Raw genomic sequence first — 23,503 nt, forward strand, 5'->3', positions numbered from 1 at the left:
CTGCTTCAATGAACAGCGAAATATACATCAAGGAATGTTTACAAAAACGACTTCTACCCATGATTCGAAGCCACAAGGATCCTCTTGTTTTCTGGCCAGATCTTGCTTCTTGCCACTACTCGAAATCAACGGTAGAATGGTATACTACCAAAAATGTCACTTTCATCCCAAAAGACATGAATCCACCAAATTGCCCACAACTTCGACCATTTGAGGAATTTTGGGCATTTACAAAGGCACATCTTAAGAAACATGTCTCGGCAGCCGAAACCATTCAACAGTTTGAAAAAGATTTGAAAAAAGTGTCAAAATTTGTCGCCAAGAAGTCTGTACGGAATTTAATGAGAAACGTTCGCAAGAAGGTGCGCCAGCTAGTCTACAACGGCTAAGTAGCACATGTTGAGAATAATATTCTGTTGTTGTAGTCAAATATTATCAGTACATCGAATAAAATTTGAATATCTAACACTCGTGAATTATTTACAGCGAAATCAAAGTGCGTCCATACTTTCTGGGACAGTCTTTAATTCTTGGATGCCCTCGATCTTATTTAGATTCTTTGAAACTAAGCAAATCATAATGTACATTTCACAATATTCAATTCCCTGAAAAATGTTAAATTGAGATTTCCTTCATTATGCAAAAACCTGTTTTTACGCGATCATCCCGTAAATTAAATAAAAAACCGCGTTAATTCAAATAAAACGCGTAAAAATTAACTTCGCTTAAATTGAGGTTTCAGTGTACTTTTTAGAGCCACCGTTAGTATGAAGAATCATTTCTCTAATTCCCCATACTTTAATGTTTAATCATAGTTGATGTTGAACTTATTATTATTATTATTTCTTATATTTAGTACCATTTACCATATTTTAAACTTTATTTGGGCTTAGTTTCAGTTCTAGCGAGTCAATGTTACTCGTATTCACGTCAATCCGGTTATGTCCCTGATATTATCCACCCACCTTTCTTCAATGAGAACTGATTGATTTTGTGTAGCTTTTGTCATAAACAACAATAATGTTATTTAATTTCAACGATCTTTTACACAATGACATTTAACATTTAAAGAAAATTTTCAATTTATTCTATTCAATTTATCTCTGGTGCCAGGTTAAAGTTGCATTTACAGCCGAAAATTTTTAACAATTTATCCAAGTTTAAGTTGAGTTTTTCCCTCAACTATTAAATTATCGTTCAGCTTTACCTGATTTCCTGCGATGGAGGCGCATGGCGGGATGTCGAATAATATGCAAATAGATGCCCTCAACATGAAATTATATTGTTTAATATTTAAAACTCAAGCAAAACAGAAATACAATATATGGGGCATTCCACGCGAAATCAGCCACCCAAAATTTTTTTTTTACCTCTAACTATTATTTTAGGGAAAAGACGCACATTTCATGTCTTGGACGAATTTTTGTATCTCTATTAGATTTTACAGTATAAGTTGTTGAAAAAAGGCTCTTTTTTGTAAACGCGAAACTTCAAAATATCATATCTCGAAAATTCCACGTACCATATTGAAATAAAAAAATACTTGTCGAATATTTTCGAGTTCTTTAAATTGGGTGGCTGATTTATGATATAAATTTAGGTCAAAGATATTGCAGTTCAAAGACTAGCAAAGATATTGCAGCGTTTATTTGGGACTCATAAATTTTGGAACGAAGTAAAGTAAAGAAATAAATGCATAAAATAAATAATTGGTCTTGTAAGCAGTACGGGAGTTGCTTCTTAAATTTAAAGATATACCAAAACTTATATCAATGCTCAAAATCCGAAATCTGCTCCGTATAGTTAAATGTTTTAAATAGTACTCGTGCTCAGGACACTTTGTCACTAGAATATACTTGTGATATTTATAGTTAGTAACAAAATTCGATACGGCGGAAAATGTTTGTGCCAGTAAACATTGATGCTATGCGGGACGTGATTCCGAAAGATCGACATGTGATTATCAGGCCTTTCACTTGATTACGTGCAAATTGAAAAGCCATAAATTCCGATTTTCTTGGTCTCGGTTCAATACAGATGCTGTATGATTTTCGAATATTTCCAATAATTTGTATTGCCTAATATTGAAAACTGTGTTAGAATTTCAATATGATCCCAATCCCAATATAATTAAATTGATAACATGTGGTTAGCACTTTTCGAATTCTCTGAAACTTCTCTTGGAAACAATAACCCAGCGTTCTGTTTATTTATGGAATTTCATCTTTTATTACTTATTTTCAGATCGAGTCAGTGAAGGATGTGGTAGATGAATTGTTACCAACCAGCATCACTGGTTCCCATTGGGTGAACGGAAACTTCAGTCACTCAATGTAACCCATTGTTTGGCATATGAACTCCGAAAGTCCCCATTCAGTGAAACTACGCAATTTTGTTACGTAGATAGGCCCGGTTGGCCAGCTGAGTTGACTTTATTGTTTTTCAATATGCTATAAGAAGTAAGTAATCTCGAATAGCTTCTGTTAGTTAGTGCAAAATGGCTGGTTTAGGTTTGTGGATAGCACTTGCTGCTTCAGTTTGCTGTGTACTAGCAGTTGACTTCAGGATACCGATTCATCGGAATCATCGTCGAGGGACACGCAATTTTGCCACAAAGCCTTCGTTAGAAGTCGGCAAGTAAAAGTCGATTCTTGTGACTGATGCATGTGACATTATCTTTTCGCACAATTTACAGGACATCGAGTCCGGCGTCATAATCACAAAGTGAACAAAACGTTTGCTTTCGAACAAGGTATTGGATATTACTATCAGTATGATATTATGTTGGTTCCGGATGTGGAGCGGAACGCAGTTCCATTAGATGCTAGTGGAACTGTCAGATGGCCTAACGCTGTTGTGCCGTACACGATCATCGGTGATTTTAGTGAGTGAGTATGAAAAGTGTGAAATATTCTTTTGCTCATAGTGATAGTGTTTTTCAGGCGCTGCTGAGCTTGCAAATATTCAATTTACGATCCAACATTACGCCTCCTTGACCTGTATTAGATTCGTACCCCGTACTACTGAAACCAATTACATCAAAATCAACAATAGCGCTACCGGATGTTGGTCCTACGTAGGAAGACATTTGGACAACACTTATAATTTAGTGAATCTACAAAATTCAGGATGCACGAGCACCGGTACGATTGCTCACGAGTTCATGCATGCTCTTGGATTTTATCATGAGTTTATGCGACCCGACCGCGATGACTACATTTCGATTGACACCGGGGCACTTTTACCGCAATATCAGACAAGTCTGTATCGAACCGGACAGGCAGTTCCTTTTCCAACTGACTATTATTATTTATCCCTTTAGCTGATTTCTACAATGCAAATTTTGCAAAGTATTCTGCCGACCAGGTCGAACTGTACGGAATTCCTTACTACTACGGAAGTGTGATGCACTATTCCAAGTGGGGAGGAGCGGCAAGCTATTCTAGACCAGTCATGAACAATTTGGTATGTTTTTTGTTTTCAGCCAAGTATGTTGGCATTTGTAAACTAGTTTGTATGATTTTTGATTCTAGAAACCCTGGACCGGCGACTTCGGTAATAATACTGGACTGTCCGCACCTGATGTGCTGGCACTTAATTATATGTACTGCAATTCGTCGACTGTAACTACGACTACTTCAGCTCCGGTATTTTAACAAATTTCTACAATTAAAATTATGTTCAATTCACTGCTTTCAACAGATTATACACATGTGAATTGCCATCTCACGAAAATGCCATTCATAGCATTTTTTCAACATATTTCATATTTTACAGACAACAACGACAACTGTGGCACCGACTACAACCACAACGGTAAGTAGAACAAGAATTTGTTTCATGTAATTGCATAGTACAATGTATAATTCAAAAGTTCCAGTGCCGCTCCTAGTTCAGCCATTTGCCTAAAATTTTTATCCGTCAATTGTGTATCCTCCAGTGTAGTCGTATAAAATTTTCATGACATTTAGACGTATAGAAGTAGAGATATCGCGCTAAATGTGACAGTATATTTGTAGTGCCAGTCGGAAAATGAGCATCGAAACAAAGAGCCAACATTAAGTTTTATTTTAAACTTGGTAAAACTTTGACCGAAACTCATTAAATGATGAAACAAGTTTATGGCGATGATTGTCCATCCCGTAGCCGTATTCACGAGTGGTTTAAACGTTTTTATTAGGGACTGGAGGATAGTACGACGAATGTTCGAGCTGGCCAAAAAATGTTGTGAACGAAAAAACACGGAAATTGTGCGTGAATTCATTAAAAAAGAGCCGCAATCATCGCTTAAATATATGGGATCGGAATTATCAATATCCGCAGCAACGATTTATCGTATTTTGATAGAAAATTTGGGTCTTAGAAAAGTTTGTGCTCGATTTGTTCCGCACACTTTGAAACAACACGAAAAGACCTCAGAATCAATAAAAAGACCAAAAAGAACCCAAATTTTTTGTATTCGACTGTGACTGGTGACGAAACATGATGCTTTGAATATGAGCCCGAAACCAAGCGTCAAAGTGCGAAGTGGCAGTCTTAATGTTGGCTCTTTGTTCGATGCTTATTTTCCGACCGACACTACAAATGTACTGTCGTATTTAGCGCGATATCTCAGCTTCAGACAAAAGGACTAGGAGCCGGAGCCGCACTGTTTAAAAAGTTTTGGAACTTTTGAATTGTACCTTGTATCTTAGTAGCTAATCGAACTCTAAAATTCGAATTTTTCTGAATGTAACACCAATGTAATGTTGTCCCGGGTTGGCGGTTCAATGCATAGGACGCTGGTCTTACAAGCCAGTTGTCGTATGTTCGAGCCCCGACCTGGAAGGATTTTTAGTGTCAGTAGGATCCATAGTACTAGCCATGCAATGATTCTGTACACTAAGAATCGGCTGCGGAGTCTGTTGAAACAGAAAGGCCAAATTCAACAAAAGGAATGTAATGCCAAGACTTTGCTTTTTGAATGTAACACCAAAGTAAATATGTTTTATCATCAAATGAAGTGAAGAGTTTCAGCTATCATGAAAGTAAGTGAAATGTTTCAGCGATCTGTGAAAAAAATGTACACTGAATGAAAAGTGTCCGAAATTTAATGTAAATTTTAAAGCCTGCTACTGTGATTTACTCCTAATTATTTACCGGTTTTTCGGATTGATGGAATTCCATGTTTTGTGTTGTTATTAGATAAACATCGTTGTCATTTCATTTCGTTGTATTGACAGCCGAAACTCTGATGACGTTTTTACCGATTTATTAATTTTAGTTGGTTTGACGTAAAGCCGCCATAACTAAGTTCAGTTTTTGCAATGACTGAGCGGAAACATATATTGGAGAAGCCAAATGTATAAAAAACTAACAGAAAAGATGATTTATTTGAAAAAGATTCTATAACAAGATTCAGAGTGGCGAAATGGTAGCGCGTATGCACAGAATGTATAAGAACGCAGGTTCGAGTCCTGTCTCTGAGCGTATCTTTTTTCAATAAATCAGCTTTTCTGTTAGTTTTTCATTCATTTGGCTTCTCCAATATATGTTTCCGCTCAGGATATGATGAAGTTAAAAAAAATCTTGAGGGTATGTGCGAGTCATGTTTTCAAATGTCGATTTTTCCAGCAATTCTATTATCTTTCAATAGAGAAAGGTAAAACGTCTCTATGATATTTTTAAAAGATTCGAAACTTAAACTCAAATTCTCTCTTTTATGTTAATTTGTGAGTGAGCCCTAGTTCACGAACTCGTCAACCATTTCGATTTCATCATCGCCAATCAGAGCTCGTAATTATCTTCTCTCGAGCCCCTGCCTTTCATGTTCTTTGTCATTGACATATTGAAGTCAAGTCCGATCCGCCTGATTTCAGCTGTTAGTCCGATGTACGTTTCTTTATCTTTTCAAAGTTGCGTGCAATAATGCCAATATCATCAGCAAAACCAAGCAGCTGGACGGACTTTATGAAAATTGTGCCACTCCACAGTGGTTCAAAATCCCAATTTCACGCTCCTAATTGTTATTACGCTAAAAACGAGTCTTCAGCAAAGTTGCTCAGAGTGATCTGTTGGAATTATTTTTAAGAAATAAATGTGTTTCGTTTTATCCGTAGAATCATGTATTGTTGCTTAGATGTTGTTTTCATCAGGAACTTCTTTTTATTTCATGTGTAAATATCTCAAAAACGGCTACTTGTTAAAGAGAGATGAGTGGAACGTTTTTTTTTTATTGATTTTGACCTACAAAAGCATTTTCTAGTGATTAAATTACTATTTTTTACCTTTTTTTATAAATATAAAAAATAGGTATAGAACTCGCTAAAGCTTTAGAAAAATTCTCCGAGGCCCGGAGGGCCGAGTTTCATATACCAATCGATTCAGCTCGACGAACTGAACAAATATCCGCGTGTGTGTGTATGTGTGTGGGTTTGTATGGCTGGACCGATTTTGATCAAACTAGTCGCAAATGAAAGGTCCTCCCGTCACTCGTGGTTTTGAGATCGGATGCTTACTTTTTGAGTTATACAATTTTTTAAGTCAAAATTTTCAGTTTTTTGACAATATTAGTCACAATTGACTTTGAAAACAGAACATATTTTTAGAATCAGATTCCGCACGGTAATAGCTATCCAAAAAGCCATAGATTGTCAAAATCCGTCCATTTTTAACGGAGATATCGATATTATTGTGTAAGCGACTTTTCGCCTTATTCCAGTAGTAAGAGTTTTGAGTGCTGAATGACAAAGTAAAGTTTCGGAGCAATGTGGGACACGATTTTTTATACAATTGTTTCAGAGTACCAGTCTTTTGACTGTGTACAGCATACTTTTTCATGAAATTTTGCCTTGGACCCAATTTAGCATGGTTCATTTTTGGCAACATATTCGTTCGAATATGACACATGCAAACCAGATGATGGCAGAATTTTCAAGTTGAGAGTAATTCCCTAATTATATTTATTTAAACTACTCGAAGCAATAAATGCTGGAAGGACATAACACCCATAAACCATTTGAAACAGTTCGTCGAGATCAGCAAATACGTGTGTGACAAATAATTTCACTCAATTTTCACGGAGATGGTTGAACCGTTTTCTACAAACTCTGATTTATATGTAAAGTCGTATACTCCCAAACATGGTCCCTGAATTACGTTTGTATTCGACTTCTGATTGCGGAACCATAGGATGATATGTGAAACGAAATTAAAATAATGCAACTAATTTTTCCCCAAGATGGTTGAACCGATCTAAGATTCACATGAAATCTAAGAATCATCTACGATTCAAATGAAAAGTCTTAAGATCCCATAAAATATCTTGCTTTTTAGTTAGATCCAACTTCCAGTTTAGGAGATACAGGGCGATTAGTACCAAAATGTCTATTTCACATAAATTAATCAGGTTTATCCGGTTTGCAGATTTGGATAGTTGATAACCAAATAAACTTATTTCAGTGTTAGTGGTATTCAGTTTTCAATTCGGAAGGTATTCAAAAATTTAATTCGCGCTACGATTTCTCAAACAGGTCTACACTGATTTTCAAACATTTTGAAACAAATGTAAACTATACAGCTTCTCAGGTGAATTTAACTGACTTCGGCTACACCGATTTTCGAATTCCGGTTCCTGTATCGAATCGTTTCTCAAAACTCAACCGTTTTCTCAAAAAAGGCAAAATCGAATTTCAAAAACAAAAATTCAAATTAAAGAATTTATGGTCCCATACACAATTAATGAATTTTATGCAATTCTGACTTCCGATTCTAAAATTATAGGGTGATGAGTTTTTAAAATTCAAACCGATATAGAGGATTACCATTCCAAAAAAGCTTCAAAGTTGGACTCCAAACTATTGCAATTTATTCGTCATAATAATTTATGGCTATACGAATTCTTTTAGGTTATGCTGGTTCCTGAATACCGGCTGCCGTAAATAACCGTAGACTCTAAAGTGGAACTTACTTCGACATCTCATGTAATGTTCAAACGATTGTCATACGTTGGAATGACTGAAATCTCAAACTGCGTCTTAAAACGACGGTCATTAAAATAATGTCATGAGAACAAAAACACCGAAGAATATTTATGCAAAAAATACATGCGGATTGATAGAAAAAGCACGATTTTATCATGAAAAACGTGAATTCTTAAAAATAAAAAAAAGAATACGTTTTTGTCATGTTTATATTTTTTCGGTTAATATTCGAATTCTTGAAAATGCATTTGACTTTTGTTTCAGTGTATAAATTGTTTTAGGTTATCCAGTTGATTTTCTACCATTTCCGTCATTTTTCTACCACAGTTTCCAAGTTACAATAATTTGAAAAAATTTGTCTACAATAATACATTCGCTCATTTTGAAAATCAATCTTGAGTCAAATTCATTTCTCCTACTGTGCAAAACAAATGGCATGTCATACTGAAGGTGTGAGCAAAAAGTTTCATCCAAATTGGAGCAAGTTGGTCCTGATTTTGCCACCTTTTCTCCGGCCAATTTAAAAAAATGCTTATTTCACTCCGTGTCGTTTGAATTGAATTAAAATCCAAACAAATTAATGTCGTTTTCGCTTGAAAAAACTTTAAATTACCCAGGGTAGTTTCATCACACAAACACTTTCCACGAAACTGTGTTGGTTGCGCACTTAGTAAAAAGGACTTAAGCAAACCTGATATAAAAACCAGGCTCGAAACTGACTCGATTTTCAGTTCAAAACGTTGAAATTAGGTTATAAACTATCTTGAAACAAATGATTTGACAGCAGTTAGGATTGGGTTAGGTTTGGCATCAAGCGAAAACGATATATGTGTTATCTAACTGGCTTGATGAAACTGTGACACTTAAAGCTTCGTTGTGGTGATCACACCGATATCTGCAAGTGTTCGTCATGTTTTTCTTTCATAATTTTACACATAGTGCTAAGCTGCTTAACTTCTGTTTTCTATGTTATAATAATTTATGTTTTTTTTTCAGACAGCCCCCACAACCACAACTACAGTAGCGCCGACGACTACCACGGTAAATATGGTGATAGTTTAACAAATCCATTTTAATTCCCAAATGGTATAGTTGATGTTGAAGGTCTCAAAGTTGATATATGATAAAGGAAATTTAACCGATATATCACTAATATAAGAAATTACAGATGATTATTGATTATCGAAATTTTTTTTAGCCTAATCACTTGTTTTCTACGCAAATTGTTTGCGTCAGATACATAGCCAACCGTTACAAGCACTTTTCGCGGTTTGGCTATATTTACTCAGAGGTTTACTGTTTTGTTTTGTTTAGATTATAGAGGTTTTAACCTTAAGGTCATTCGCCTCTTCGAGCCAGAAAAACTTTCTGACCCTATGTGCGGGGTTGAGAATCGAACCCAGGTGGGCTGCGTGAAAGGCATCGAATTACCCATCACGCTATACCCGTCCCCCGACAGAGGTTTACTTTGTTGCTTATATCTGATATGATTCGTTAATTTTAGGTTAAACCAACTACTACTACTGCTGCTCCAACAACAACAACTGCTGCTCCAACAACAACTGCTGCTCCGGTAAGTCATCTTCAATGGAACCGATGAAAGGTTCTTTAGAATTTGTTTTTTTTACTGTATACATACAAAAAATTGAGTTTGACAAAAGACTTAATCTCTCATACGATGCGATTCATAAAGACCTTAACAGTTCGAAAAGTCTTGTGATTTTTCATTTTATAAGATGTACATAAATGGAACATCGTATTTCACACTGATTTATATACTTGATCATGTAGAATTGTTTGGTTTGAAAATTACATGAGTTTGAAATTCAATGAAATAAAAAACAAAATGCCGATAGTAACAGTGCGACTTGAACCGAGGAACATTAGATTACAAAGCACGTCAGTGCTTTGTGAACCACAGAAGGCTATATCCGCTTGGTGAATAATCCATATAAATCATATAAATCCACACAACGGCAGTTGGTAGCCGAGTGCATATTACGCTCGGAGCCTATAAACTTCTGTGGGAGTGGAATTTTGCATCATTAAGTTGCGTCAAAGTTAAGTAGTTTTGAATTTCATCGTTTGTAGAATAATGTCACCAGTAAAATTTATAATTTTGTTCTGTTTAATTTGTAAAATGGCGAAAAAGTAGAATAATGTCACCTGTGAAATTCATAATTTTGTTCTGTTTAATTTGTAAAATGACGGAAAATTACACTAGTAATGACTTTGTTATATGAGACGGAATTTTACTGGTTCCGACTGTTATATGAGACGGAATTTTACTGGTTCCGACTGTAATTTTTTTATTCGGTAAGCGAGTGCGACTGCATGAATTTATATGCACCATTTACCAGACAAGCAGATGTGTGCTTCGGTGGCTCAGTCAATTAATGGGAGTACTTTGTGATCCAATGGTTATTGGTTCAAGTTGCGGCGGTCGCTGTCAGTACTTTCTTTTATTGCAATGAATTTCATGTCACGGAATTTTCCTTTCACACACAATATTACATTTTCTTGCTTGTTAATTTGCGTCAACTGCGATGCCCCATTTAATATGTGCATCTTTAGGATGTAAAATAATTGGTTTTTTTTTTCGAAGTATGTAGGTCCATATTAGTAATAGCTTGAGTTGCATGCATAGCGGTTGTACACAAATCAACATGTACATGGGTTGATTTCTGCGTAGTGTTTCATATGGAGGGTATGTTAAATGGCAAAACGACTTCGCCGGATATGAAAATTCACGAGTTCGAGTCCTGTCTCTGCGGTAATTTTGTTTGTTCTCTTTCAATCAGTGTTCCCTTTCGGAGTTAACAAAAGTTTAACTTAGTTGAAGATGGGATTACACCTTATCAAACAAAATATATCGACAGTTTCAATAATTATTTTTCCCAAATTCAATGATCAATTTTTCGAGCTAGGGTAAATTGCCCAAGTAGCAAATGTAACTTATTGAACTTTCAAGATGTTTTACAATTGATTTAGAAATGTTATTTATGTTAGATATGTTTACAAATATATATTAAAATTGGTTGTGCAACTAGTCACCGTCAAGTTTCACAATACTACCGAAAAAATCACTGTAGAACAACTTTAAGTACATCTAAAACAATTGTGCAGTAAATCACCAACTTTTTAATGTTTCACTGAAGCTCTACAAAAATTTTCACATCGTCATGTAAAAAGGGAGTAACTATAACAATTGTGCAACTTATCAAAAACTTTCCAAATGCCTGTCATAATTGTACTGGGCACAATATACGTCGAAATTGCTATAAATCTTTTGTGGAAGAAAAATTAGTGAAATGATTGATGCTCTCCGGAAGGCGAAAAATGCTAAGCCGAATTGATAACCTTGCTGTAAAAAATGCATTTCTGCACACCTGACATCACTTTTCAAAGATATTGAATGAAAAGTTTATTTCATCATAGTTACTCTAATAGTTATATATTACCGCTTGTGCAACTTGTTTTCGCAACTCCAGTACACGGACTTGCCAAAATAATACCTACAGTGCGTATCACAAAAGTCGGGCCCTCTAAGATAAATGACTATACTGTATTATTGTTTAATTCAACTAGAAGATTAAAACTGATAAAAAACAAAACGTAGAGTATTTCTTTCCGAAATATTAGCATGTTAATGTTTCCTGTTATTTAGATAATATATGTCATTACGTTGGGTGAACCATTTTCAATTCAACTCACTGTTACAATCTATGCCATATTGGAAAATATTCAAGAAAAAATCATTTCGAGATTTTTCAGGTTTAATTATACATTAGTTTGATCAAAATCGTATGAGAATTTTAAAGAATGTTCGAATACACGTATTTTAAACACCATTCCGCTGATGCTCATTAAAAATAATAGACTGTTATTTTCACAGAAATTTGTGTACAATCATAAAAACACTTTAATTTAAAGGCGCTTGAAAATTTCGGACGTACGAATACATGTTTCACCATAAAAATTCAGTTCGTTGTCGATTTTTCATTTACAAAAACACAAAAGATCTATTCTACAATATGTAGCATTATCATTTTTCATGTGCAGATTTTTTTACAAGATCCATGTTTGTGTTGATTCTGCAGTTGTATTGAAAATCAAATATGAAACTTATTTATTAGAAATTATGTGTGTTATGTTTTTGTAAACGTTATTCCATTTCTTGTTTACATTACGTACGTACGTAGTAGATTGCACGAGTTTAACAATTGTTTTTTCGCTGATTTTATTACTGCCTTTTTGATGGGATCGACGCATGAGTTTTTGATCAGTTGCACAATCGTTGTGAATAAATGTTCGTAATAACGGATGAACTTGAAAATATGTTGCACAACACAGAAAAATTGCGCTTTTTCCATAACACAACATTTACTAGAATAGTGATATAAACTAACTTGATAAATTGCACAATCAGTAGAAATATACAGGACAGCAACTTAACATGCTACTTGGGTGGTTATCCGGTGGGAGACCGCAGAAAAAAAGATTGAAGACCTTTGTAAAATTTAGATATCTATCCCTTAGTTTCCGTGTCAGCAATCATTTTCAAACTTGCATTATCGTTCTTCTAGTTGAATTGCTCTAGATGTAATGAAACACAATTCCGAAGACAATCCGATTAAATATAGGACTTCAGTATTACCCCTGTTATCTCAAATGCCGCCCTTATCACCAATTAGATCACAGCTATATTATCACCAACTGAAAGTAAATAGCACGATTTTGAAAGCCCTTGAAGGTAAAATAAAATCTCTAAAAACTGGCTGACTAATGCTACTAATGGTTGTATTTCTTGAAATATGGTTTTGAAATTTACCGTTCCTAATTTGATATTCAGGGAACTTTTGGTTGTCTGATTTGAATATTAAAGTCCGATTAAACAGAAATAGATTTCTAGATTTTTGGTCAGAAAATATAGATTTATGTCAAATATTTTTATTTGTGTACAAAGAATTTATTTTAACGTGTGAGCAAAAACTGACAAGTTTACAGAAACTTTTCACCAAGGGCGGGAGAATTGGCATTTGAAAACGTATACGACGGATTCAAATGTGCCAAATTTCGGTCTACATAGTCTATGAACAATACAATCATTATATAGTGCTTTGGCAGACCAATAGTTCTTTTATTTGAGACTCGTTGAACCGAAATCGTTCTAGCCATCTGTAAAATTTCTTTTTTGTGTACATACACACAAACATTTTCTCAATCCGTCCAGTAGAAAGAACTCTATATATGTAAACGTTGATTTTGTTTTGTAATCCTAATCACAATGAGTATGAATTTAACCATTTGTTGTTATTATTATTATTTCATAAATTTATTGTAGTTGTCGAAGAAACTCATTAAATTTATCATGAAGGTACTTTTATAAAACCTTACCCAAGGAATGTGATGAAAAATATAATTATTTAATTTAATAATACAATTTCTTAGGTATTCAAGAAGACGCACTCGAATTATAATTATGTTATTAACTAATTTACTAAAATTGAGCTGATGATTTTTATATTTACTTTTTCTCAGACAACAACGACAACTAAGGCACCAACTACCACCACTACTCTTGCGCCAACAACAACTACCACTACTGCAGCGCCAACGGTAAATATATACATTTTGTTTTTTTACGGAATTTTTTGTTTTCGCTCGGTTTTTCAGAAAACACACAAAGCTATAAACAATAATCATAATTTCTTATCCGTATAGTATGAAAAATCATAAACCGAGTTAACAAATTTTATTATTATATTCACCCGGCGAAGGACCTTGCATGGTTAAAACCGGGCTTAAATAAACTAATATTATTAAAATATTTGTTGCTAGCTATCAATTAAATAACACGGATTCACATCGTAGATTTCGTTCTATATCAGCTGTTGAAGCAGTTTGATTTTTTTTTCGCCACATGTATTAATTTAATTTGTCTTGTTTGTTACCAATTATTTCAAGTAATTCTGAACTTCAACATTAGAACCCTAGATGCACACAAATAGTATGAATTTACCTAATTTTTAATTTGGTTATTGCACTTATGATTAAATTTCGTAAATTTGTGGTAACTGTTGAAGAAACTAGTCATGACAATTTATCACCAAATATATCATGAGAACTCTTATAAAATTATAAAATTGTACCCAAGGAATGTGACGAAAAACATGATGTGCAGTTATGGAATTTATAGTGGTATTCAAGAAGACGCACTCGGATTATTATATTATTTACTGATTTACTAAAATTGAGCTAATAATCTTTATAACTACCGTTTTCCAGACAACCACGACAACAAATGTACCAACTACCACTACTTCTGTTGCACCAACAACAACTACGACAACTGCAGCGACAACGGTAAATATATACAGAAAATTTTTTTACTGTCAATACAATTCGTCATATAATGCAATTCATATAACTTGTTTCATACGTAATTATCTGATGACGCATTCAAATGGATTTCACTGGTTTTTACTGCAATTGTCATTCAGTTAGTAGTTCTAACTATTAGATAAATATGTGCTGCTGTGGCTTTGTCGATTAACGGACGTACACTCTGGTCTAACGGTTCTCAATTCAATTTGCAGCAGATGCTGATTTTTGTGGTTTTTGTTTCATCGAGTTTCAAGTCTCGTAGTTTTCAAATCGGACAATTTTTAATGATCTTGAGTGTAAATTTGCGTGACCAGCTACACTGCATTTATGTGCATTTTTTACAGTGTAATGATGTTTACTTTTTGAATTACACAAAGTTTTATGTCACAATTTTCAGTTTTTTGACAATATCTGCCCCTACTGATCTTGAAAAAAGAATATGTTTTTAGACTTAGATTCCGCACGGCAACAGCTATCCAACAAGCTATAGATGGTCAAAAGCTGTCATTTTTTAACGGAGATATCGAGTTTTTGTGTAAACGACTTTTCGCCTTATTCTAGTAGTGGGAGTTTTACGCGTATATATAAAGCGCTGTTTCGGAGCCAAATGAAACACGATTTTTTATACTGTTACATACAATTGTTTCTAATTACCAAAAAGACTGTTCAAGGCATTTTTTTCCTCTGGCCGATTTTAGCAACATAATCGTTTTTGGCAACATAATCGTTCGAGTACCACATGTAAACTAGATGATGGCAGCATTTTCATGTTGAAAGTAATTCCATTATTATTTTGATTTAAACTACTTACAGTAATAAATGCTGGAAGAACATAACTCCTACATACCATTCGACTCAGTTCGTCGAGATCGCAAAATCGTGTGTGACAAATAATTTCACTCGATTTTCTCGGAGATGACTGAACCGTTTTCTACAAACTTAGATTCATATGAAAAGTTGTATACTCCCAAACAAGGTTCCTAAATTACGTTTGGATCCGACTTCTGATTGCGGAACCACAGCATGATATGTGAAACGAAATTATAATAATGCAACTCATTTTTCTCGTAGATGGCTGAACCGATCTAAGATTTATTTGATCTAAGAACCATCTACGATTCAAATGAGAGGTCTTAAAATTCTATAAAACAGATCCGACTGCCGGTTTAGGAGATACAGGGTGATTAGTATAAAAATGTCCATTTCACATAAATTAATCAAGTTTATCGGGTTGGCAGATTTGTATAGTCGATTACCAAATAAATTTATTTCAGTTTAAGCGGTATTCAGTTTTCGATTCGGATGGTACCCAAAAATTTAATTTGCACTACAATTTCTCAAAGATGTCTACACTTTCCTCAGGTGAATTTAATTGTTTTCGGCTACACCGCTTTTAGAATTCCGGTTCCAGTATCGAATCGTTTCTCAAAGTTCAATAATTTTCTCAAACAGGCCAAATCGAACTTCAAAAACAAAAACTCAAATAAAAGGACTTATGGTCCCATACAAAATTGGTGAATTTTTCTGGAATTACAGGATGATGAGTTTTTAAAATTCATACCGATCTTCATCTTCTATGTAAATTGTTTGAATTAATTATTAATTTATGGCCATACGAATCATGTTGGGTTATGCTAGTTCCTGAATACCGGCTCCGGAAGTAGCCAACATAATGACGAAATACTATAAACTGGAACTTACTTCGACATCTCATGGAATGTTCAATCGATTGTCACACGTTAAGATTGAAATTAGATACGATTTGCAGTTTCGACATTACAGGGTAATGAGTGATTAAAATCTCAATTTGCCGCTTAAAACGACGATAATTAAAATAATGTCATGAGAACTAAAACACCGAAGAATATCCATGCAAAAATCACGTTTTTTTTAAACTGTACTTAAAGGGATGTTTTGTTTAATTATCTTCAATTTTCGGTAGACATAGCTTTCAATACACAAGTAGTTCAATTTGAGCTGCTATGCACTCTTTAGTCGAAGTCGAAATGTAAAGATGAATAGTAATATGTCTTTAGTGTAAAACGATTATTTTGAACGATCTGAAGCAGTCAGAAATGGTTTATATTACATTCGTCAAATTCGAAGTTTATCAACAGAATTATTGACCTACTAGATGCAGAATATCAAATATGTCGAGGGAACCATCAGACGAAAACATGATTTTGTGTCATAGAATGCATTTTCCATACCTAAAAGGCGTTCTTGAATTGAAAATGCGTTATCATACTGACTACAATGCATAGGGCGCTGGTCCTACAAGCTAGTAGTCATATGTTCGAGCCCCAACCTGGAGGGATTTTTAGGCTATGAACCATTTCGCGGTTAATTTTTAACTTTTGGTTGAAATTGGACACTTGAGCGGTTTTTTTTTATAAAGTTTTTTCATTCGACTCTTTTGAACTTAAGCTTAACGCGGCCGTTTTACAATAAAGAATTTTTTTTGCTGGATCTAATTTTTTTCTTGGAGAAGAGGCATTTTCGCTGTTATCTAGCGAATGAAGGGGGTCAGTGGTTCGCTATTCACGCTCATTGGTTCATTGGTTCGGCATCACTGTTATTGGCTGAACAATAGTTACTTATTCCACAGGCGTCGGGTAAGTTTAATATGATCAGTGTATAGCGGGGAAAACATATTGGAAAATTGATCATTGTGTTCATAAATGATGTAATGAAAACTGAGAAAATGTAACAATGATCACGAGTCTAATTCTATCCATCTACTTTGCGCACGATACTGATTCGAGACTTTTGTTTTTATCTATTTCGCTATCTACACAGGATAGTTTCATGCATCGATTTAATGGATCTCCACTAGTGTGTGGTAGCAGCAGTGAGGATTGTGTGATCTTTAAGGTTCTTCATTCTTCGTTTTATTTGTCAATTCCTCCCCAGTCGCGTCGTTATAGTATTTCCTAAAAAGCAACAACAAACACAACTTCCGGCAGGCTTTTTTTGACTATATATTTCCCCGTTCACAGCCAGTCCGGAGCAAACGAAGGGCGGCTTTGAGATCCCTTTCTCGCTGATTGTTCGCCACAGCAGGACCGCACTGCTTTAGTGAGGGAAGCGGAATATGCAGTGCCCTGCCAACCAAACCCGGTTCAATGCATAGAGCGCTGATCTTACAAGTCAGTTGTCATATGTTCGAGCTGCGACCAGGAAGGATTTTTAGCGTCAGTAGTACCGTAGTACTAGCCTTGCAATGATTATGTACGGTATGAATCGGCTTCGAAGTCTGTTGAAACAGGAAAGCCAAATTCCACAAACGGTATGTAATGCCAAGACTTTGTTTGGCCTACCAGTTGTTGCCATCGAGGGTGAGATAGGTCTCGTCGTCCATCGCCACCGCCGCCACGTCGCGATACGCCGATAAAATCGAGTCGACCATCTTATTCAGCTGTCGTCGCTGCGTCGTTACCTGCAGCTCCGAAACCAGTGGACGCGACTCCCGCTTCCTGATATGATTGCTTATATTGGGCCGGTACTTTTTCACTGTTCGGCCGTTTGCACCGACCTCCCATTCAAGAGCACGCAGCGATGTAACAACTTTTCCTTCGGTCTTCCTTTTCAGTTTTCTTTGGAGCACCGTGTCGCTCAGGGTCGTCGGCCTTCCGGAACCGAGCTTTCTTTTGATGATTTGATTGTTGTCTGTCTGTGCCAAGATGTTGTAGATGCCGGAACGGGCGTACCCGGGATCAACAAAGTGGCGCACGATGTTCGATTTCGACGCGGTGGGATGCCGTTCTTTGAACACTTCTGAACGAAGTTGCTTCACTGTTTTTGCTATCATGGTTAGAGTTTGACTGATAGTGCTGTCAAATTTTGTCTGCTGACTTATGGGTTACTATGATTGATGCTACATGAGTAGTTTCGTCAGTGCGGGAGAAGGCAAACCCTTGAAATATTGGCAATTTTCGTCAATTTTGTTTTGCCTACAGGGTCCGGCACTCGAAGTGTAACCAATTAAAAAGGCCATAAATTCAGTTTGGAAAATTACTTTTACTTAATTCAAAGTACAAAATGTGTAAAAATAATACAAAATTCAGAATCAATTCACTTTTGCTCGATATGACCACCTTTTGCCTTGACTTGATGACTTGAGAGAACGAAGGAGTTGCTTCGTTTGGCCGAATGTGACTTGCAGGTATTTTGGCCCACTCGCGGACAATAACTTTTTTTCAGCGCCTCGAGACTGGTGTATCTTTTAGTTCGGACTTTGCTCTCCAAAATGGCCCAAAGAGAATAATCCATTGGATTCGCATCTGGTGAATTCGAGAGCCATTGTGTGGACGTGATGAAGTTCGGAACGTTGTTTTTCAGCCATTCTTGGTTCACTCGAGCTTTGTGAGACGGTGCCGAGTCCTGCTGAAACGTCCATGGTCTGCCACCGAAATGTTTGTCTGCCCACGGCTTAAAAGCAACCTCTAGAATACTTTCCCGATAATATGTCGCATTTACCTTGACGCCAGGCTCGATGAAAACGATTGGAGAGCGCCCATCTGCGGTTACAGCGGCCCAAACCATTATCTGTTGCGGGTGCTGCCTCCTGGTGGCCAATCGATGACTCAAATTCTCGTATGAACGGTCGGTCAAGTAAACCCTATCGTTTTGAGAGTTTATGAATTGTTCAATTGGAAAAATTTTCTCGTCAGAAAATACAATGTTCGGAAATTGACCGCTTTCGGCCAAACGGAGCAACTCCTTCGCTCTCTCAAGTCATCAAGTCAAGGCAAAAGGTGGTCATATCGAGCAAAAGTGAATTGATTCTGAATTTTGTATTATTTTTACACATTTTGTACTTTGAATTAAGTAAAAGTAATTTTCCTTTTTGAATTTATGGCCTTTTTAATTGGTTACACTTCGAGTGACGGACCCTGTAAACAATCAATGAGTCAAGATAGAGCATTTTTAACAGCAAATATTGACGTTTAAAAATATTTTTCTGGACCTGACTGTTTTCCCTTAGAACAGTTTAGCCATCTGTTTGAAATTTTGTCCGTCAATTGTGTGCTGTCGTATAAAATTTTCATGACATTTGGACGCATTGAAGCAGAAATATTGCGCTAAATGTGACAAAATTTTTCTTGTGACGACGATGGAGTTCAATCGCTCCAAAAAATGAGCAGGTTTACTCGCTATGGGCGGTTTTTCGTTTACAAGTAGATCCTCAAAAAGTATGTCTCGACCGTTCCACATTCTTGGTCTTCGGATGTATTGCGTGTGTTCATAGCACTAACCAGAATTAACGTATTTTCATTGGACAGCTAGCATAGTAACGCTCCTTTTTGTGCAATATTTTTTTGAAAATTATACGAAGAAATTCTGCGGCACACATCCTCCCTGTAAAAAACCTTACTGTACTCTCATTCTAAAATTTAACTCAGAAACCTAATTGGACAGACTCCCCGCACATGTTCAGCTCTATACGACCGCTACGTTGTTGAATTCTTAGTTGGTTTCTTATTTATATTTCACTAGCAGTGACTAGTAATATCATGTCCGAAATTTTCCTCACTAATAATATTTTATTCTCATTTTTCATTACAGACAACTGTGGCGCCCCCTAAGCAAAGACGAGCAGTGTGTCTTCTTTACTTATTCCGAAGGTGTGTCTTCTACTTCTACTACTATAATTGAATATTTCGGGCTAAAAGTTAAAATGCTATTAGGAAACATGATTGAGCTTCCATACATTTTTAGCAGTAATTATTTGCTTTGCGAAAGAACTATTCCTTAAGACGAGCACTTTAATCACAACTGAGCAATTCCGAAAATATGTAGCAGGTTGCCAGACTTCACGTACTCCGACTTAAGTGAAGCTAAACGTACACGTCTTCAATATAACAATCCATTTTTTGGCGGAAGACGAGACTAATTCGAAACGTACAAAATGCGTGTTAATTGTACAAAAGTTTTGTTGGAATTCGATAGAGCACTCGACAAAATGCACTGAAAAAACGTGGAAAGCTTTTTTATGAAGTAAAAAAATAATCCGATAAAATCAAATTAAAAAGAAAACGTATCCTCAAAAAAATTAAAAATATTTTTTTATTAATTAACTTCAAATCCACATTTTATGTTATTAAGATTTCGGGATATTTATATTTAAAGAACTTCGATTTTTACCGAATTACGTCGTTTCAACAAGTCTACACATACAAGAACGGTAATTCAAAATGGAACTTACAACAAACCGTAACTGAAGTCATTTTTTATTTAATATGTTGTTTTTTCGTTTTCTTTTTCATTCTTGAAAACATTTTTCTTCGTTATATACTTTTTTAAGAGTGCTTAGTTTAGCTACAACGATGAAAAGAAAAAATTAATGTTATGTTGTTATGCGGTTTCTTTTCACGCGTTTTTTATGAGCTATTCCGAAGTTACGTTCTTACGCGGATTTACGTTTTCTTTTCATAATACATTTTTTTCGGTCAGTTTATGAGTTCTCAAAGAATTCGGTCAGTTTATGAATTCTCAAACTTTTTTCAATGTACAGTTTTTTCGGAGTGCTCGAACGATTTTCTACCACTTCTTTTTCGATACAATTTTTTTTATAAATAGCAGTTTCCGAGTTACAACGATTTGGAGCCATTCGCAAACAAAATTATTTTGCCTCCTCTTTAAAATCAGTCTTGAGTCCAAACAGTCTTTCCTAAATTTCACCCAAATCAGAGCAAGTCGATTCTATTTTTGCTATCAGATTTTGATTTATAGAACTGCTCGACTGCAGAAATGCAGTTTCATTCATTTCCCTATAAGATACGAGCATATAATCCTGAAGTTTGACTGAATTACCAAGGATGCTTTCAGAGATACAGTGTTTCGTACTTTACTATGGAGTGTAGCCATCGTCCCAATTCGCCATTGCTCCATGAAGTCTGCCAACTTTCGAGAGTTTTCATTGAAGCAGATTGGTCTTTTATAGGCTCGTACCCAGGAAGGGGCCATTTGACTTCACCAGTTTCGGAAGTACCGAAAAAAGCGGTTAAAACGAAGAGAACGGGAAACATCGTCTAAATTTGCAGGTCATACTAGTTGATGACCATACAAACATCGCTTTCAGGTTCCGGAAGTAGTGATTTGAAATTCCTGAAGGAAACTCACATCAATTTCTCAGAGATGATTTGAGGTTTGAGAACAAAAAATAATAGTTCGAGGCAGCCAAATCAGTTGGGAAAGGTGGATCTTTCCGACCCATTAAACCTTCTTTGAGGCAATCGCGCCACTTGGAAGCACTCGTGCTGATTTGAGTCCATTGTCGGGTAATCATTCTTTTCTCTGGTATATAACAATGGATTCAACCAAACATGCATTCGAAGTGCGCTTGCGTTCGTCTTTCTAGTCCTAAATAAGTATGTGCGGATTCTTTCAGTCATCCAGTACAGTTTTAGGTATTTTGCCTTTCTCATATAGAAAAGCTATGCAATCGCTGTGAAAACCGACTTTACAACCGAGGGCCGAGTGTCATATACCATTCGACTAGTTCGTCGAGATAACAAAGTGTGTGTGTGTGTATGTATGTATGTATGTATGTATGTATGTATGTATGTATGTATGTATGTATGTATGTGTGTGTGACAAAAAATGCCACTCAATTTTCTCAGAGATGGCTGAGCCGATTTTCCAAACTTAAATTTAAATGAAAGGCCTTAAAGTTCCATACAAAGTTCCTGAGTTTCATTTGAATCCGATTTCCGGTTCCGGAATTACAGGGTGATATGCACCAAAAATGTAAAAAATAGTCACACACGTTTCTCAGAGATAGCAGAACCGATTTTCACATACTAAGATTCAAATGAAAGGTCCTGTAGCCTCATACAATTTTCTTGAATTTCATTCGGATCCGACTTCCGAGTCCCGTAATTACAAAAAATATGTGCAAATTTATGAAAAAAGGCGCAATCAATTTTCTCGTAAATTTCTTAACTGATTTTCACAAACTAAGAAGCAAATAAAAGGTCTTTAGAAGGCCCCCGAAAAGTTGATGAAAATTTTCAATTTGATGAGTATTTCTTCACAAGCGATGGCGAAACGAGGTGCGCATTTTTTTATAAAACTTACCACTGAATTCAACTAATTGCAAATCTTGTTAGTTAGTGAATATATAAAACTACTTTGGGACTGCTAGTTCTCGGTTTCCGCCTCTGAAAGCACCGATAATAGTGAAGAAAATCTCATAAAACGGAAATTACTTCGATTTTTCAGCAACGGTTTGAGCCGATTTTCACGAATCATGATTCAAATTGAAGCTCTCATTGTCTTTAAATATACTTTGCAATTTAATCCTAATCCGACTTCCGGTTTCGAAATTATAGGGCGATGAGTGTCAAACCATTCAAATCGTCATTCAAAATGACGATGCGAAATTAGTCCGCGACGGTACGTGCGGCTTTTCTCCATTCACAGCGTGCTTTGTTCAATTTCGTATAGCGTGTAGGGTTTTCACATTAAAATTTATATTTTTCAGGTGAAAAATATGTAAATTACAAATCCTTTTTGCCTTTCTCATATAGAAAGGCTATGTAATCACTGTGAAAATCGAGTTTTTAACCGAGGCCCGGAGGGCCGAATGTCATATACCATTCGACTCAGATCGTCGAACTAAGCAAATGTGTGTGTGTGTGTATGTGTATGTAACAAAAATATGCCCTCACTTTTATCAGAGATGGCTGAACCGATTTTCAAAAACAAAAATTCAAATGAAAGGCCTCATAGTCCCATAACCTGCTATTAAATTTCATTCCGATCCGACTTCCGGATCCGGAGATATAGGATGACATGTACCAAAAATATGAAAAAAATATGCACTCACTTTTTTCAGAGATGGTTGAACCGATTTTCACAAACAAAGATTCAAATAAAAGGTGTTATGGTTGCATAGTTTGCTATTGAATTTCGTTTGAATGTGACTTCCGTTTCCGGAGTTATATGGTAATATGTGAAAATTTGAGAAAAAGTTTACACTCAATTATCTCTGGAACAACTCATCCGATTTTCGCAAATCAAGATTCAAATGAAAGGTCTTACAATATCCTGAAAATTTGTAGAACATTTTATCTGGATCCAACGTATGGTTCCGGGACTAAAGCGTGATAAGTAGAAAATTACCAATTTTATTAGTATTTTTCCACGAA

At 35.6% G+C, this 23,503-nt stretch overlaps 1 protein-coding gene across 1 annotated transcript; it reads left to right on the forward strand.

The window, feature by feature from the left end:
- Positions 1 to 2,497: 2,497 nt before the first annotated feature.
- On the forward strand, positions 2,498 to 20,060 carry LOC131428713 (zinc metalloproteinase nas-14-like). Its single transcript, XM_058592760.1, has 11 exons — positions 2,498 to 2,633; positions 2,696 to 2,884; positions 2,943 to 3,260; positions 3,323 to 3,465; positions 3,534 to 3,647; positions 3,778 to 3,816; positions 8,958 to 9,002; positions 9,466 to 9,534; positions 13,503 to 13,580; positions 14,250 to 14,327; positions 19,917 to 20,060. Exons 1-11 carry the CDS (start codon positions 2,498 to 2,500, stop codon positions 20,004 to 20,006), a joined length of 1,299 nt encoding a protein of 432 aa, XP_058448743.1. The 3' UTR covers positions 20,007 to 20,060.
- The last annotated feature ends 3,443 nt before the right edge of the window (positions 20,061 to 23,503 follow it).

The sequence above is a fragment of the Malaya genurostris genome, chromosome 2, assembly GCF_030247185.1.
Source record: "Malaya genurostris strain Urasoe2022 chromosome 2, Malgen_1.1, whole genome shotgun sequence".
Lineage (NCBI taxonomy): Eukaryota > Metazoa > Arthropoda > Insecta > Diptera > Culicidae > Malaya > Malaya genurostris.